This window comes from Bacillus rossius, chromosome 1 (genome assembly GCF_032445375.1).
Source record: "Bacillus rossius redtenbacheri isolate Brsri chromosome 1, Brsri_v3, whole genome shotgun sequence".
NCBI classification, from domain to species: domain Eukaryota; kingdom Metazoa; phylum Arthropoda; class Insecta; order Phasmatodea; family Bacillidae; genus Bacillus; species Bacillus rossius.
The window spans coordinates 190970645-190988774 of record NC_086330.1 but is presented as its reverse complement, the minus strand read 5'-3'; the positions used below and the strand labels follow the sequence as shown (position 1 = coordinate 190988774).

At 37.2% G+C, this 18130-nt stretch overlaps 1 protein-coding gene across 8 annotated transcripts in view; it reads left to right on the top strand.

Moving 5' to 3' along the window:
* LOC134527172 (importin-11-like) overlaps window positions 1-18130 on the top strand; it is a 251035-nt gene that overhangs the window by 179439 nt on the left and 53466 nt on the right. For all 8 annotated transcript variants that reach the window (XR_010074116.1, XR_010074114.1, XR_010074115.1 and 5 more), the window contains one exon: window positions 1227-1323. Coding sequence is in view for 5 of the 8 variants with exons in the window: in XM_063359575.1 (XP_063215645.1) it covers window positions 1227-1323 (97 nt within the window). In the remaining 3 variants the exon portion in view is untranslated. The remainder of the gene's footprint in view (window positions 1-1226; window positions 1324-18130) is intronic.

Below are 18130 nucleotides of genomic sequence, written 5' to 3'. Positions count from 1 at the left end.
CAAATCTTTGAAGTACATCTTCTTCAAAACTGGGAGTACGAACCCTGCGTGGAGCACCAGCATTTGGTCTTGTGACGGCACATGTACCAGTATCACGCATTTGCTGAGTAAGTCTTGCAAACATGGTGTGAGCTGGAATCCTACGACCCGAATATCGTTCTTCGTACAGACGACGGGCGCTCGTCCATTTTGTCTAGCTTCCCCGTAAACAAGCAGCATGTCCGTGTACTCACTAAACGTGTACTCCATTGAGCTCAACTAAAACTTTGCCCTTTTCAGAACCACAGCGAAAGAAATGACACCACGAGTTTGCTTGTACGACAGAACAGTCAACGACAGACCACCAGTGATATCAAAACACACTGCGACACTGCGATGTCACGCTGCACAGTGCTATGGCACGGCACGAACGGAAGAAAATAGGTGAGGGCGCCACCAACGGAAGTAAAAAGGGGCGGGGGTCAGCATTCGACATCATACAGTCCTCTCGAGCGCTGCCCGGCGTCGTAAACACGTAATTCACCATAGCATCGTCTGTCTCGCACAAAGCCCAACGGGTTGCGTACGCTGACTCTTTCTGGGGCTATAGGGGCTTAATTACGTGTTTCCGGCAACATGTTTATTGGCAAAAATGGTTGCAAATAATAAGAGCTTTCTACCCTCAAGCTTTGTAACATGAATTTTGATACACCCTGTATATTTGTATTTAACTTCAATACAAACTAAAAATAACTATTTTTCGCACAGATCTAGTTAAAGAAAGAAATACAAGTTCAGGTAGCAGTAATTCATTTGAAGTACAATACTCTTATTTAATAATTTTCAGTTGATTCTTGTATTTGTTGCTAGCATACATATGTTTCACAAACAAAATTATATGATATCTTTGAATGGAATGTATTACCACTTATGGTCACCAGTATTAAATAAGTACTAAATAATGTGCGACCAACCTAATCTCAAAGATAAGGGAAAATTATTTAAAATATACAAACAAGAGAATTTCCCACTGTTGAGATTTTAGCATCTCATTTATATATGCTATTTAGCAAGCTTTGATTCTCTCCAGTAACACTTGGGCACATGACTTACATGGGGTATCATAGACAAGGTTATATAAAGACAGCTATCGAAGCCTGAAACCAAGTGTTTGTAATGTGTTTTTTACTATGAAGTGAAACCCTTTCTTGCGACTGACAGTGTGTGTTGTGTGGTTTGTGTTTCAGGGCTGTTTACAAGGGGGAGGAATACCCCATGGTGATGTCAATGTACTTGTCGGTAATGTCCAGAGTACTTCTCAATTCCCTTCAGGCATTTAGTCAAGTGAGTTGCACAACAATCTCTTATCTTGTGGTGCTTCAGAATGTAATAGAATCACTGTTAAAAGTAAATAAGAACATGTTTTTACAAAGTGAATAGTAAATGTAAGGTGCCGTTCATACTAAGGGAATACAGTAAAATACCGGTACAACGTACCTCATTATAACATATTTTTCACTTTAACTTTTTTTTTTTTAAACCCTGCCGAAAATCATATTTTCTCAATGCAAAATTGTTTGTTTAAATTATCATATTTTTTACTATAACGTATAAATTCCGTTACTAGAATGGTATTGCTACTCCAAAATTTACTTAAATTGGTAAATAAATTTCCGACTAAATGATTACCACTACAGCGTACTTTCTAATCTCTAAAACCTCAAAACAAACAAATGTTTGTGTGCACTACCATAGATTAACGTACTTAATATGTGACGTAAACAACACACACATACTTGCAAACTTGTACGATTTACCTGTAAAGTGTACGGGAAATCATGCTGTTGTATGATTGTACAGCCATATTTGTTATTTTACTGGTTTTCCAACATTTTTACATTGTTAAAATAAATTCAGAAGATTTTGGTACCGTATCAACAACGGGTAGTCTTTCTATGTCAAATAATAAAAAATATATATACATCACATGGGTCATGTGTTTCTTCATTGGCTGCTACAGGCCAATCATCTGCAGTTTGATTTTTTTGTTTAAATTTTTTGGCTCTGGCTATTGGGCATCTAGTTGTCTTTGGTCTTTCAGTGGATTAGTGTCCAAGATGGCGTCGTGGCTTGGATTACAATCTTGAACTTATATAATACCGTGTTTTATCGCATAATCGTCGCACATTTTATAGTAAAATCAAGTTCACAAAGTAGGGGTGCGACGTTTATGCGGGAAAAAAAATTTTTTTTAGGTAAAGTTATTCATAAAAACAAAACTCATTCATGGTTAGTACGTTTATTAAAAAAATTGGAGTATACAAGGGCACGCCAAACAATTCATGTTAATAAATTATTATGCAACAAATACCTTTCTTCAACTTTTAATAGAAAAACAAAATCTGTGACCCAAACACGAGCCACTTTAATCTGTGACGTGAACTAACGCGTAACTATCGTCGTAGGACACACTTATCCTGAAAGAGTGCGAGCTATCAAATGTAGTTAACTCGGCACTTGACAGAGAGCACGCGTTGCATGAATCGGCGAGATATCGATATTCGACTACGTGTGCGTGCTCTATACGGAAAGCAACATATCCAAACATGAATGATGCCAACTAGTGCTGGCTACATTTTTTAAGCGGTACACCGTGGCGACGGAGATGAACAAATAAAGGTTATAACGTTTAAAAACGTCTTTAAAAGAAAATTTACACATCAGACAACTTTATATTTCCATTAATTAAATAAGTGGTAATGTCCGAATAAATATTAGATTTCTACTTTAAAATACATCATTTTATACGGAAAAGCTACCTACACAAAGCGCTCTGAATCTTATAGCGGGACCAAAAACTTCATGCTACGTTTACACAACAGTTTTTTTTTATCCAAATTTGTATGCCCTTAAATAGGGGTGCAACGATTATGCGCGTGTGATGATTATGCGATAAAACAGGGTACATTGTTTTATGTAGTTTGCCTCAAACTTTACAATATGAGTGGGAAAGCCAAGCAGTAATTTCAGGCATTCAGATATGTTTATAAACAAGTGTTTCCTTATGTACAGTCTAACCTCTCTGAAACGACCCCTCACGGTTCCCAGGAATAGGGTCGTAATGGATGTTTTCCGAAATTTTCATTTGATTTCAACCCCCACCCCTCCCCCCTTTCTCAAACCGCTACTCGCTAAGAAACCAGCCGTACAATGGCAGGATGTTGTCACTCACAATGCTAGACGGCTTTGCTTTAAACCCACTTCAACCTTCATGACAAATCCGTCGCCCTACAGGCCACCTCTAAAGAAAATATGTCAAAAGACAGTTTATTTTTACTGGTTAGTTTACATGTAAGTTTTCTGCTTGCCGTAGTTAAATACACTAGAACCCCGATGTCACGAACCCCGGATTTAACGAAGCAGTGATTTTACGAATACATTCTCGGGAACTGTCAAAAAATTTGACATTTTGACCAAAATGTGAAAATCAGGAAAAAAAACCAAATTAAAGATCATTAAAATCTGTTAATTTTAACACACAGCATTTTTTTTGTCGGCTTTAATACTTCCAATAATGTTCATGTAAGAATAACAAAAAAATAATGGGACATTTCCTTTAAAAATATGGCAGCTGTAGGTTCTGCAACGCGAGTGGGCGCACACGAAGCTCGCCCGGCTGGCTGGCAGCAGCTGCTTCATGATGCATAAGCTCACCCCTCCCTTCCCTTGGTAACATTCTTCAAGGCTAGCTCATCCCTCCCAGACACACAAACCATCTAGTGTCCTCCCTTATAACACCCCAACTTCGCTCCCCTTTGAAAAACCTTCAGTGAGAAAATGTTCATTTCACCCTCCCTTCTCCCGTAAAATTGGGCTATTATGAATGGAGTACTAAAGCGGTTGGGAAGGGGTCAAAATATGTCACTTTTCGCACCAAGTTCGAGTTCAGTCATCTCTGGCAAGGAATATACAAGCTTTCAAACTTAAATATAAATGTATTTTAATAGCAAGGGTCCTATGAAAAGAAATATACCGAATAAAATAAAGCTTCTGTCACCAAACAAAGCATAAAACGGCCCAATGCGTGGTCGCTTCGTTATTGCGCGAGAGGCGAGACGTGGAATGTTAGAAGAAAGATAAATGCGGGGGAGACAAACGGCAGCCAGTGTGTTTCCTGCGCGGGGAATAAGTGGCGTAGCCTTTTTTTTTATGCTGGGTGAAGCGACCTTTTTCTATCAACCCACGGGAAAAGATAATTGCTTGAGCTGTCAAAATAAACAAGTCGAGGCGGGCGTGCATCCAGTCGGTCGCTGTGTATTGTCAACTGATAGTAATCAAAATCAAGAGAAATCCAGTAGGTAGCTTTGCCTTAACTGCGTACCACACTAGACACTGGCAAAAAGCTAAACGTAAACACGTTGCCACAAATTCCTTTATCTGCACCCTGCTGGCAAAGGAACGTGGAAGGGGGGTTGTCAAGCGCTGACAGCGGTCGACAGGAAGTGGTATCTATTTTTAGATATGCGCTGCCTACGGCAGTGCAGCACTCGGCAAGAGAAACGCAGTAACACGCTACTCACCACAAGAAACTTATTTTCTGTCCGATTTTCTTCGGATTTTTGGCAATTTTTTCACGGTTCCTCGAAATCGGGTTGTAATAGAGAGGTGGTCGCAATAAATGGGGTCACAACAAAAAGGTTTTACTGTATATTATCAAATTTTTACGGTTTGTCGTTGTGACAAACATTGCACACGGCGACAAAAATTACATTAAGAATCATGGTAAAACCACTATACACAGCAGTAATACGAAACGAGTAGAAGAAAACAATATTCAGAATTACCTTGTGAAAAATTAAAACGTGGATAGTACCATCATCAGAAGTGAGTGTTTCTTCACCCATTTCATCGTGGAAAATAACCTGCCGTTGAGTGTGGCCGATCATGCAAGGCCTCTTTTTAGGAACATGTTTCTTTATCCGACGTTGCGGGCAGAACAAAAGCATCTGCTATCACTAAAGAAATGTCTTCAAGTACTACAGAGGATATTGTAACAAATTTGCAAAGTGGACCTTTTTGTTTGTCGACCGATAGTAGTAACAACTCAGATTCAAAACTCTATTCAGTGGTAGTTACATTTTATGACGAAAATGTGCAAAAAAATGGTCTCGTGCATTCTTTTGCTGCCTAATTTAATAGGTGATGCAACTGGTTGCAATATAGGCAATTTTATGTTGGCTGAATTGGAGCGTCTTAAAGTGCCTATAAAAAACATGTTATCCTTTTCTGCAGGCAATGCTGCAGTTATGTTTGGACATAAAAATGGTGTGGCAGCTGTTTTAACAAATGCTCAGGAGGGACTTATTGTAATGGGATGTTTGTGCCATTTGTTGAATTTGCCTGCGGAAAAATGGTCAAGTAACTTGCCAGTAAACATTGACAAAATTTTAATAGACTTTTATTATTACTAGAGGTCTGCGAATCAGCATTTAAAAATTGAGTCGAATGCAAAATTATTACCGAATTTCGAATTTTTTTCGATTGGAATATTGTATTACTTATTGTAGATAAAATATTTGTTTCACCCAGGATTACTAATTACACACTGTTAGCCAAATTCAATTATTTTTAGAAATGTGATATTAATTATTTAGGTAAGTCAGTAGTATCTAATAAATTTAACATTTATGACTTTATATACATACAACCTAACTAGTGCAAGGAAGTTTTATTTGAAGCTTAACACTTAACACACATTTATGTACACAAGCAATGAATTGTGAAACCATGACGACATTAAGCACACGGATTTTCAGATCCATTCAATGCTATTTGCTGAAAAGTTAACAAGAATTTACATACCTATCAAAATATTTAAAAAAATTACACAAAGTAAAATGTAATTAAATGATAGGCATAAAATACATAATAATTTTTATGCCATCCATATCTTAGAAGAAAAAAAACTGGAACAAGCCCTAGATGAATTTTTGTGATTTCATTTCAAATTATCATGGAGAAATGTGAGTTGCTCAACATGCTGTGGCAGAAGCATTTCACGAAGATCTGCGACTATGTCCCCTGCAGTGGAAAACACTCTCTCACTTGCCACTAGTGTAGCTGGAATATGTAAGTAATATCTGGCTGCAGCAGCCAAATGTGGATAGTGATCTTTGTTTTTTTCCCACCATTCAAATGGATTGGTGGTCCTTGGTAAATGAGCTGCTGACAAATATTCCAAAATTTCTTTTTCAATGTCATCTGTGGTTGTCTTGTGTGATGTCAGAGGCAATTTGTCAAGCTCATCCCACAGTGACACTGTTGAAGATGTTGTTGGTTCTGTTGGCTGAGGGGACACTTTCTCGATGTATAAGGTTTTAGTTACATTCATTAACCTTGATATTTCATTTTTCACTAAAGTTATAGCATGGTCTTTGTCATTTTCACTGAAGACTGCAAGTTTGTACCTAGGATCTGTGACTGTACTAAGAACATTTACAGTGTCCATTTTATACAGTGGAAATCTACTTTTTAATGATTTCACCAAATTTCGAGCAAATGGTATACCGGTGCCATTTTCATTCCTTCTTGTATGATTATTAGTGGATGCCTCCAAGCAATGAATCTTTGGTATGATCATTGATGATGTAGGATACGAATTTCCACTAGATTCTTGTGTTGCCTCAGCAAAAGGCTTGAGTACCTCAACAACCCCTACAGCTAATTTTCATTGTGACGAAGAAAGGCACTCAATGTCTGAATTAGATGCTGTCAGTTCCGTAGCAATTGCCTCGAGCATCATGAATTCACTGCACCAACGTGTCTCAACATCTTGTATGAGCTTCAATGGTGGGAGGTTCATGGTTTCTTGTAGGGTTTTCAGTCTCATTGTTGAAGCATGGCTTCAATTATAGTGTCCAACAATTGCACGGGATTTGGAAATGAGACCGGTTACATTAGGTATAGAACTCTTTGCGTCATGAATTGCCAACTGTAACGTATGAGCAAAACATTGTCTTTGGTTCCACTGAGTACCAGAAATTGCAGCGTGCAAATTGCCAGCATTATCGGTGACAATATAAATCTTTATATTGCTATCCTGCATGGGAGGTGGTATATGCCAACTTTGACACATGTCTGAGATTTTCATCTGTGTGAGAATCTTTCATAACAGTGTTTCCCAGAGTGAAAGACTTATACTGAAAACACTGTGTCATGTAATGACATGTAAGGGACATGTACTTAGCACCTGCTCTGGATGACCAGTTGTCAGTAGTCAATGCAAGACTTTGGCAGCATGTGGCTTGCGTATTGTCATCTAAACACAAATCTATGTGTAGCATGTCCTCCAGCTTTTTGTGTTCAGTTTTGTAAAGTTCTGGAATAATGTTCCGTGAAAATGTAGTACTAACAGGTATTTTGTAGTTGGGTTTCAAGTTTTTCATCAGATCTTTGAAATCGTTTTCCTCCACAAAAGTGTATGGCAGATGGCACAATGCCAACATTCTTGCAATTTTATCTGAAATAGCTTTTCCTTCTATTCCTTGGGAAGGAAGAGGTTGTTTTTCTTGGAAAAATGTGACACTGTCAGTTGTTTTAATGTGATTGTACTTGTAGGTAAAACTGACTCTGGTTCTGGGTTTGCTAGTGATTTAAGGTACTCTTCATAAACTGTTACATGATGCCTGGAAAATTACTCTTGAGGGTAGTGGGTTTGCCTAGAAAAAAATTTACAATGGTGCCTACTACCTCTCTTTTACACACCTCAATTGATTTTAAGGAGGAAAAAGGGTAATTGTGGACCCCCAGATTAAGTTGGGCTAGATTCAGGTCGTGTCCGATTCATTATGAGTACCGTGTTTTATCGCATAATCGTCGCACCGAAATTTTAGGCCATCAAAATGTGGAGGAAAAAACTCTCGCATAAACGTCGCATAATGTTTTTGGTCCTGCTGTTAGATTCCGAGCGCTTTGTGTAGGTAGGTTTCTCGTCTAAAACCATGTATTTTGAAGTTTAAATTTAATATTAATTCGGATATTACCGCTTATTAATTGAATTAATAGAAATACGAAGTTGTCTGATGTGTAAATTTTCTTTTAAAAACTTAAAATTTGTGTTCAAAAGTTATGCACTTTATGTGTTCCGTCTTCATCGCAGCTGGGTACCGCTTATAATCACAGAACAAGGAGGGAAATAAAGAAGTGCGACTCTTACAGTGGAAACTGAAACCATGTTTCACGCGACATGTGTCGCTATCTGTTGGGCGGGCCCATAACTACCAGCAAATAAAAAATCGGAATAGAGGTTCTCATACAAAGTTTTTTTAGTTAATACATTTTTTTGGTTATATTAAGTTATCTCCTTGGTGGCGCAAAACTATTTTTTTTTTCCTAACCTATATTAAAACTAAGTGTATTGGGGAGGGGTCTGGGTTAGGGATAGACTCTAATTGCGTCTCAGGCCAAAGCCTATACGCTCTAATCATGCAGGGTTTAGCCATGTGGGTGAGGGTGCATGCATCATGTGCTAGGAAGGGGATTGGCCAGCCATGGCAGCAATTGATGCCATGACTAACTCCCCTCACTGACTATTCTAGACTATAAACTAGATAAGTTTTGCCCAGGTAAAACCTGCATGGACACAGGGAAAACCCTGGACACTTTCATGCGGGATGCAAAATTTCATGCATTAATTACATGTGGGTTGGCTACAGGAATAGAAGGATGGCTCAGGAAGAAGAGTTGGAAGAGTATAAAATGTCTACTAAGCAAGGGCGGGCACTTGGACATTTTTGTCCGCATTGGGTGTTTTGGGCATAACTGGCTCTATCGTCATTTCCAGCCAGGCTTCCAGCCAGCCAAAAAAAAAAAAAAAACGACTAATTTAATTGATGCGAAAAACTTAATGCTGTTTTGTAATAAACTGTCATGTAATAAATAAAGGAGTAGGAGGTGCAAAAACTCATTGTATTACACACCACAAAATTAGTGGATTCCTAAATAGAGTGAATTTTCACTGGTTTGTTTGCCTGAAAATAGCTTATACTTTACTTCTCCTAATAAATAATTGTAGTTATGTCAGCAATATAATGCAGTCAGTGCTAGTTGGCGTCATTCATGTTTAATTATGTTTATTCCCGTATAGAGCGCGTGCACGTAGTCGAAGATCGATATCGATAGCTCGCCGAATGCATGCAACTAGGGATGGGGCGAATCCTGATTTGCTCGAATCCGAATCCTAACTTAAATCCTCGACTGGAATTGCAGAATCACGAACCCAAACCCAAATCTTTTAACAGATGATGTCCACATATCTAATGTAAGTGAGATGTATTCTGCTTGCACTAAAAGTCCCTTGACTTTCTCACATGTAGTTTGGTACATTTCTGGTATAAGTGTATTTGCCAGAAATTTTCTCGAAACCATTGAATAACGAGATTCCAGAAATGCAATAAGCTTTCTGAAGCCTTTGTTTTCTACAACAGACAGTGGCTGATTGTCTACGCATAACATATATGCAATAAGCCTACCTATGTGTTTTCCTTTGCCATCTTTGCTTGAAAACTTACATTTTTTTGTCATGAATTGTGCTAGTGTTGGCTGTGTGAGTGATGGTTCATTGTTTTGAGGTTCAGATAAGATTCTACTAGGCCCTGCAATTTCTCCTGAACTGGAAGATTTACTATTCTCCCGTTTATCAACAGCGATTTGGGCTGAGTGGAGTTTGAGATGTTTACGTAACGCACTTGTTGTACATGACTTTCCGCGGGATATTTTTGCACCACAAAACAGACATGCAGCTTTGGTGGTGTCGGATTTGTCCAGAACAAAATGTTATCATACGTCCGACATCTCTGGTTGTGATTTACGTCACGTAAATGACTTTAAATCACCATTCACAACGAAAGATAAACCACATGTTACATGAAAATATTCAGTTCAGTAGAAAAACTCGCACAGATAAAATCAATACCGATAACAAATTAATAAACAAACGGGACGAGACGCCATTGTTCCGTGCCCAGTGTGGCCAATACTTCATGTGTGAATTGTGTGTTGTGAATATTGTTTTGTTTGAACTTCGTTTTTGTAGAAAACTTTTACGTTTGTTTGAGAACTATTTTATTCATTTATATTCTTGATTAAATCATTGCAAAAACAAATTCTCATATGCTTAAAGAAAACGGAAACGTGTTTGATCAGTTCTAAGATAATGCTGCTGACGATGCACCGCGGTCGCGAGTCGTCACTGGAAGTTTGGTGCTTGATTAGGTTACGGCGCAAACGGTAAAAATCAATAATACTTTTGCATCGCTGCTTGTATTTTGAAAAGTGGCAAAACATATCTACACAGCTTAGGCTGGGTACATTCTTGTTTGTAACATCTGATGCCTTCCTAACCTTAAATATGTTGTGCTTTTACTGTTTCTTTTGTATATAAAGACAAACATTTTTTCTTGAGAAATTTCAGTTTTAGTACAGATTAGCGGTTAGTATTTTTTCTATAAATATTTTATAGAGGTCTTCCAGCCTAAGAATTTTACTTCGAGCCGAACTCGGGCGAGCGAGCCTACTTGAAAAATCTTGAGCTTCGAGCGAGCTCAAGCTCGAGCTTTTGTGGTACAGTTACACTCTTGGGAAATTATTTTTATCTTAAACTTAGTATAATGTTTGAATAAAGTATTAAAATGAAGTGGGCTTATTAATTTTGGGTAACTATTTACAGAGTGCATTTACATTTTGCACTGCTAGGAAAAAAAAAAACATCTTTGCCTTTGAATCTTACCTGTTTCCATTGGTTCATTAGTAACTGATATCATCCAACTAACGTAACCACAGATTACAAGTATATGTTTGTGTATATGTAAAATATCTTTGCAATAATTTCAACCTTGTCAATTTTTCTGGAGAACTTACTGAGCTTCAACAAACTTAGCACCAAAAATCATGTTGTTTGAAAAGTACATTCACATTGTTTCAACATTTCCACTTTTCAGCACAATAATTCTGAGAGAGATTGTCATAGAGTATTAAATTCTGTTCTTTAATCTATCATGCAGAAAAATAATTCGTTCTGCACGTTCAGGAGTAAAATTAGCTCTACGATTGGAGAAAGTGTTTCCAGCAGAAGAGAAGCGTCTCTCGCTGGCAACCTGCGTGGCTGGAATGCTTTAGTAAAATTGCTTGACCTCAAAAATTAGTGTCATAAATATCTGTAACTGGTCATTAAAGTTTAATCAATTGAAAGTAATAAAAATAAAAGCATTTTACTATTCAATTTACACTTGCAAAAAAAAAACATACGCACAATAAACCTACATGGAAATTAAAGTCTTTTTCAATATCCTGAAGTCTGAAATATGTTTACTCATGTCATCAAATGTAGAGCTGTACTGAAGAAGCCGATTTTGCCAATATTTAGTTGAATCGGCATTTCTGCCGACTTCTGATACGCTTGTTAATTTTCTGCCGATATTACTGAAAAACGAAAGAGACTGCCATAACCTAAAAATCCACGAGTACCATTTTCAATTTCGTAGTACTGTAGGGCCGCGACGTCTTGGTGGCTCGACTCCCTAGAGCTCAGCGACCTTGTAATCGACACGTCCAGCCTTGCCTGCTCCGCAGATAGCAACGGCCTGGAAGTCTTCATGCCGTTCCGAAAACATTGGTCGTGAACAATCTCACGTACGGTGCAACACAGCGCATATCTTAATGATACAAAGATGCGATAATGGTGTACGATAATTTATTATTTAAAGGTAGTGCACTATTTGCTCGACTTGGTAGGTTAGTTAAACATAGTTAAACATAGCTATACAATACTTTTAAGTTAAGATCTAAATTTGTAATTGTGGGTTTCTGTAGGAAACACAGTTAATTAAGACTTGCAGCTAACTCCCTCGCTGATGCTTTCTTTTCCATTTTGTTTGGCTAAAACGTGAAGACGATCGACATGACACTTTCATGCACGTCAAGAACCTTACCACTTTTATGCACTCGGGTTGGTATTTTTTCCATAACAGAACTCTGAAAGAACCATTTTAGTCATTTCGAGGGGGCCGAAAACCATATTTCTAACAAACCATCCTCAGGTATTTTATAAAACATTGACCCATAGATAAACGTATATTCTTTTCATGTACAATCCTACTGACAAAACGTTTAGTACTTTGACTCAGAAAATAACACGAATGACATGCTATTATAACACTACTATTTAGCAGCCAGTAGAGATTAAGTTAAGATGAATGACAGCAGTGTGAAATAATGTTAACATTAAAAACACGATAATAGTAACAATTTTTGGCAACAATAGTATTAAAACAGAAAAAAATATCACAGTCATAACACAATAGTAACATAATATAATAGTTACATCATATCCTAGCAAACAAAGCCGAAGTACTCTGAAAGAACACTTTTTTGACATATATAAGTCTTAAAACATTTGTATTAAGATTAATAGAACTCTCTCAAACACAAAAGTATGAATTTTGGCCGTTTAGAGAATCTGAAATAAACAGTGTTGCATAGCAGCATGTATATGAATGTCACAATGGGACAGCAAGAACAGATTCATCACTACTGTCAGTAGTTGCGTCACTATGTTCAGATGCACTGTCATTACACACATTATAAAACCTTCCAATACATCATCCATGACCCAGTCCTTTTTCCAATACTCGTCCTCTTTACTGACCACGTGTTGACAGTAAACTTCCCAGTCGGTGCTTGTGATGGAATCTAAGGCCCTGGTGGTTTGCGACTGCAACGCTTGCAACGAAAGTTCACCAGAAGTATTGTTCTCACGAATTAAACGCTTCATTTTGGCCCACACGAGCTCAATAGAATTTAATTCACAATTATAGGGAGGCAGACGAATTACACTATGACCATGTAGCTCAGCTAACCTCTCTACTCTGAAACGTTTCTCTCGGTCGATGTTTTTCAACAATTTCGGTAAGTGTTGTTTTCCGCATTTTATTGTCACATTCTATACCTGTTTTCTGCAACCAAGCTATCATTGCACATTTACTGTCGTACTTGGATGGCGGTTTGTCTTCCTCCATGCAATGATATGGAGCATTATCCATAACCAAGACTGAAGCGGGTGGCAAATTTGGAATCACTTTTTCCGTAATCCATTTTTCAAAGTTTCCAGAATTCATCTGGCCGTGGTAGTCTCCTGTTGGTGTGCCTGCTTTATAAACAAGAGAGGCTCCGGGAAGGAAGCCCTGCCTAGAACCAACGCTTACAACTATCAGTCTGTGCCTGCATTTCCTGTTGCCATTACACCTTCAACGTCACCTTTCTTTTGCCAACATTTCTGAAAGGTTAAATTAGTGTCAACCCAGTATTCATCCATGTCAAATATCTTCTTCTCAGCCTCCCTGCACTGTTTCATCTGAGTTAAGTACCATGATCGCCAAGCAACAACGTCAGATCTTTCGAGAAGAAGCATTCGCTTATTTTGGCTTCTTCTCCACACAAAACCCATTTATTTGAGTATTTTACGCAGCGATGTCTTTCCCCATCTCCATCCAGTAGTTTCCTTGTTGTGGGAACCACTTTTACTGCATAAAATTCGTGGATAGTGTCTCTGACAACAAACGTTTCCCAGTTTTTTTTTGGCCTGAAATGAATAATTAAACATGAGAGGCTGTTTCACGGTCAAATAAAGGAGTGTTATATATATGTAAATATAAACATATAAATTGTTAATAAATAATATATTCATAATACATTAATATATATCAAAATCATATATATCATTAAATATTTAATGCAATATGTGTAGCAATAAAGGCTACACTTGTAGCTAACAAATATTCTAACAAGCGGTGCAGAAAGTCTGGAAAACTGCCAAATGCAAAACAAGCAAACCGCGGGTGAAATTACGGGGAATGCGTTGAAAAACTTATAATGTAAGTATTATTATTTAAATTTAAAGTTATAATTACCTTTTTTTGCCTGGTGTTGTTTGTTTTTTATTTGGCGTCTCCCTGTTGTGTTTTCGGATGCGCGAAACTGATCTTTGGCTTATACCTGTGTATCATGCAGCTCTTTCGGTTGCTTTTGCAAGAGGTACTAGCAGACATTTGTTGGCAGCTTCTTCATCACAATACTGGATTACACTACTTATAATTCCCCTCTCCCCACTACGTATTACTTTATTGTATCTTGAACGTCCTGCGTCGGGCTGCATTGTTCACTTCAGACTGAGAGCGTGGCGCCTGATGATTTTGCTATGAACCGCATAGCGGCTGCTGTGCTCGCGCAGCTGCTTCCCCTCTCATTTACTCTTCCCCGCTTCCCCGCAAAACCACATGCCAGACGTCGCGGCCCTACAGTAGTACTGCATTCTTTCAAATCACATTATTTCTTAGCAACATGTGCCAACCGTACATATCAAAATTTAACATCCTTTTTTTTTCAATAATGTTCTTTAATTTAATATGTCATAAATAAATAATACATTACCATCTCGGTTGTTATGGTAACTATAGTGCAAATGTGGTAGCTATCATTCTTCTGTAGTAATTATGGTATCTACAAAGAATCTTTAGATCTTTTTATGGTAATTATCTTAAAATAACTATTGGGTTTGTACTGTAGTTATGGTACAGCATCCATATTTCTTCGTATGTTGTTCATTTGTCTTCTTCATATTTACGTGCGCCATTACTATTTGAGACAGGAACTTTCAGAAAAAATTTTAACGGGTCTTTATATCACACATTTAATGGCGTAAATGATGAGACCCCAGGCAATTTAAACGCTTTATACGGGAAAACCTACCATGCAGGACCTCGTAAGTGAGTTTTACTGTATTTTTTTCCGTAAATAGTAAAACACCGTCACAATGCTTTCCGGCCAAATAACCTGCTGCTGTTGAAGCTCGAAATTTTCGAGCCTAACAATTTTTTCCAGCCGAGCTCGAGCTTGAAGTAAGTACTCGGCTCGAGCTCGATTTTCGAGTACTCGCAGACCTCTAAACCCATACAAGCGTTTTATGCATAATAAATAAAAAAACACTGAATCCCTTGATGATATCAGACCTGCTGAAGCTTCGAATCCCTAGGATTCGGCGGATTCGGCGGATATTGGATTCTGTCGCCCCATCCTACATGCAACGCATGCGCTCTGTTGATTGCCGAGTTAACTACATTCTACACTCTTGGTATGTGCGTGCTACGACAAAAGTTTAGCGTTCGTTGCTGCTCATGGTTTTCGTTTTTCTATTTAAAGTTAAACAAAATGTTTATGTTGCACAACTTATTAATTTAAATTGTTTAGCGTGATTTTATATACTCTAATTTTTAAATGAACGTAATTTACATGAATAGGTTTTATGAAAACTTTACCCAACTATTTTTTTTTTCCACACAAAAGTCACACCTCTACTTTTCAAACTTAATTTTAGTATAAAATGTGCAACGATTATGCGTAAAACATGGTATTTATGTAGTTTTTTTTTAATGTGGACGTATTTTGACAGTAATTTTTTAGCAGTCGTAGCAATAATTATAATAACGATAATTTGACCCCTAAATCCAAAAATGTCTACATTTGAAAATGATACATTTACCACAGTAATTTTTAAGAAAATAATAACATGGTATACAAGTTACTACAACACCTAATTATTATCAAGTGTTAAGAACAAGACAAACAATGGTTTACTCCTGAACACGTTTATTTTACCGCCATACATGTGTTTTAATGGGTAACAACATGGCGTTGTTTATTCCCAAAAAAAATCTACTACATACAAAACTGGACGTACGAATTTATAAATACAGCACAGCACGACATAAATCTGTACACAATATCGCATCTCATAATAATTTTGTTTGTTAAATCTGATATTTAGGACACAACCTGAGTACATTGATGCATTATTAAACACCAATGTACGCTGGCCTAACGAACCTGTCGGCATCTTTAACCGTTTGTTGCAGTTCGAGCAAATTGCTTCGCCGTCACCTTGCTCAAAAAATAACCACAAACCACTTCTTTTACGTTTTGCTTTGTCTGCCATTTTTGCTTACTAAAAATATGCCAAATTTGGAGAATTCCCAAATAAAACACAATATTTACACAGTTTTTAAAGATTTTGTGAAGCATGCGTGACGTCATACTAAGTCGATTCGTGTGTGAGAATCGCGCGTTCGATAATCATTTTCGACCATTGGCAGAATCGACTTATGAATTAAGTAAACAAACAATACGTAATTTTCTGCTTATTTTTGTTTTGGCTGCGTGCGTGGAAAGTTAAAAACGTGGCTCATAATAGATGTAACCAAATTCTTATTGTTAGATTAACGGATTTTAATATTTACGTCCTAAGAATATCGGCCAATTAAAAATGTGCAAGATAAAAAGTAACAAGTATTTCGATTTTTTTCAGAAACGATTTGATTCGAGATCTCAAATCGAATAATAAATTATTCAGGGATATTTTTTTGATTTCAAATATTCGCAGACCCTTAATTATTACCTTGAAAAAAGTATCAAACCAAAAGAAAGTCTTGCAGAATTTCAAAATCTATATAATAAAGATGCTAAAAAGATATTGAAACATGTTTGCACCAGGTGGTTGTCATTGGGGAGAAGTCTGACTAGTTTATAGATCAGTGGAAGCCTTTGTTGAGTTTCTTCAAGAAAGAAGTCAGTCATCAGAAATCACAGTGTTCGTCACTAACATCTTACAGGATTCCGAAAGAATTAAAAAAAAAAAAAAATACAAATCTGGAGTGATGGTAGGCATGATTCAGAAACCACCGAGTTCTACGCTATTGCCCAAAAAGAACCTCACATCACTTGGTAAGCCAGATGATCATAAACCATCATGTTCTTTCCCTCTTTCAGGCATGACAATCAAGCCATCTGGAACAAAAGAATTTGTGAATTTTGAAAGAAAACAATCAAGTAAAAGAAAAGCTGATAATGATTCTATGGTCTCAGACAAGAAAATGGCTCGTGCATTCATGTCAGTCAACGATTCTAGCATTACTTTGAAAAGTCAAATGCCAAATTTAAGTCGTGAAGAAAAGCTATTTCTCTTTCTCTCATTGCCACTAAATAGAGCTTTTTGCTTGTTTTTGATGCATGTAATACCAATATTTGAGAAGGTAAATATAATGCTTCAGGCATCAGAACCACAAATTCACATTTTGCTATATATGCTCTGCGACTTTTTGAAATAGCTATTTTCTAAGTTTGTGAAGCCTGCTGCTTTCAAGAATGTGAATGTTCTTGAAGTTATTATGCTGTTGAAAATCATAGGCAAGACTCTGATATGGCGTCTGACAAAGCATCTGAAAGAAAAGTTTTTTATGAATCTGGGAAAAAATATTTTATCACTTCATGTGACTATATTGTGAATAAGTTCCCTTTGAAGAATGAAGTTTTGAAGAAAGCTAGTGCTGCAATCATTGATGGCATTTAAAATGTTAGCTTTTCTGATGTTTAGTACTTCCTGAATTTGTTTTCTGTAATGTTACCAATGCAAGACAATGAAACAAGGAGCCTTCCAAGGGCAACCTTAGCAAGCAACCCATGTGACACAAGTCATATCTGAAAACCACTGTCACAGTCACTAGCACACAACGCTCAAAAATGGTATAAATAACACAGTTTGCAGGCACGGCATTCAGTTTTTCAACTCAGCTCTTTCTAATTTGCTAGACCAACAGATAATCCCAGATGGCTTTCAAAAATTCACTTTATGGGTTTCTCACGGATTTCCCTGCATCATAAAAATTCAAGGCTTCCCGATTTTCCCGGTTGGGTGACAGCTTTGTAGATAATGTTCATTGTGCCAAATTCTCAGTTTCTGATTGTAATATATATTTTTTGTTTTTTGTTTGTCCCATATGCATTCCTAAACCATTCATCCAAGTGTAATGAAACTTTGCACACTTGACCTTTGAAACACGAGGAATGTTTCTGTCTAGGGATAACATACAAAAGATGGTGCTAGTTATATTGGATAATTACAGTAGTGTCTCGCTAATCCGGGCTTGTCCGGACCGGAACCTGTCCGGATCACCGAAAGTCCGGATTAACCATAATCAACTTTAAAATTTATCAAAAACAAGTTTTAGAGGCTAAAGAAAAAATCTTTATGCTTAAAAATCAACTG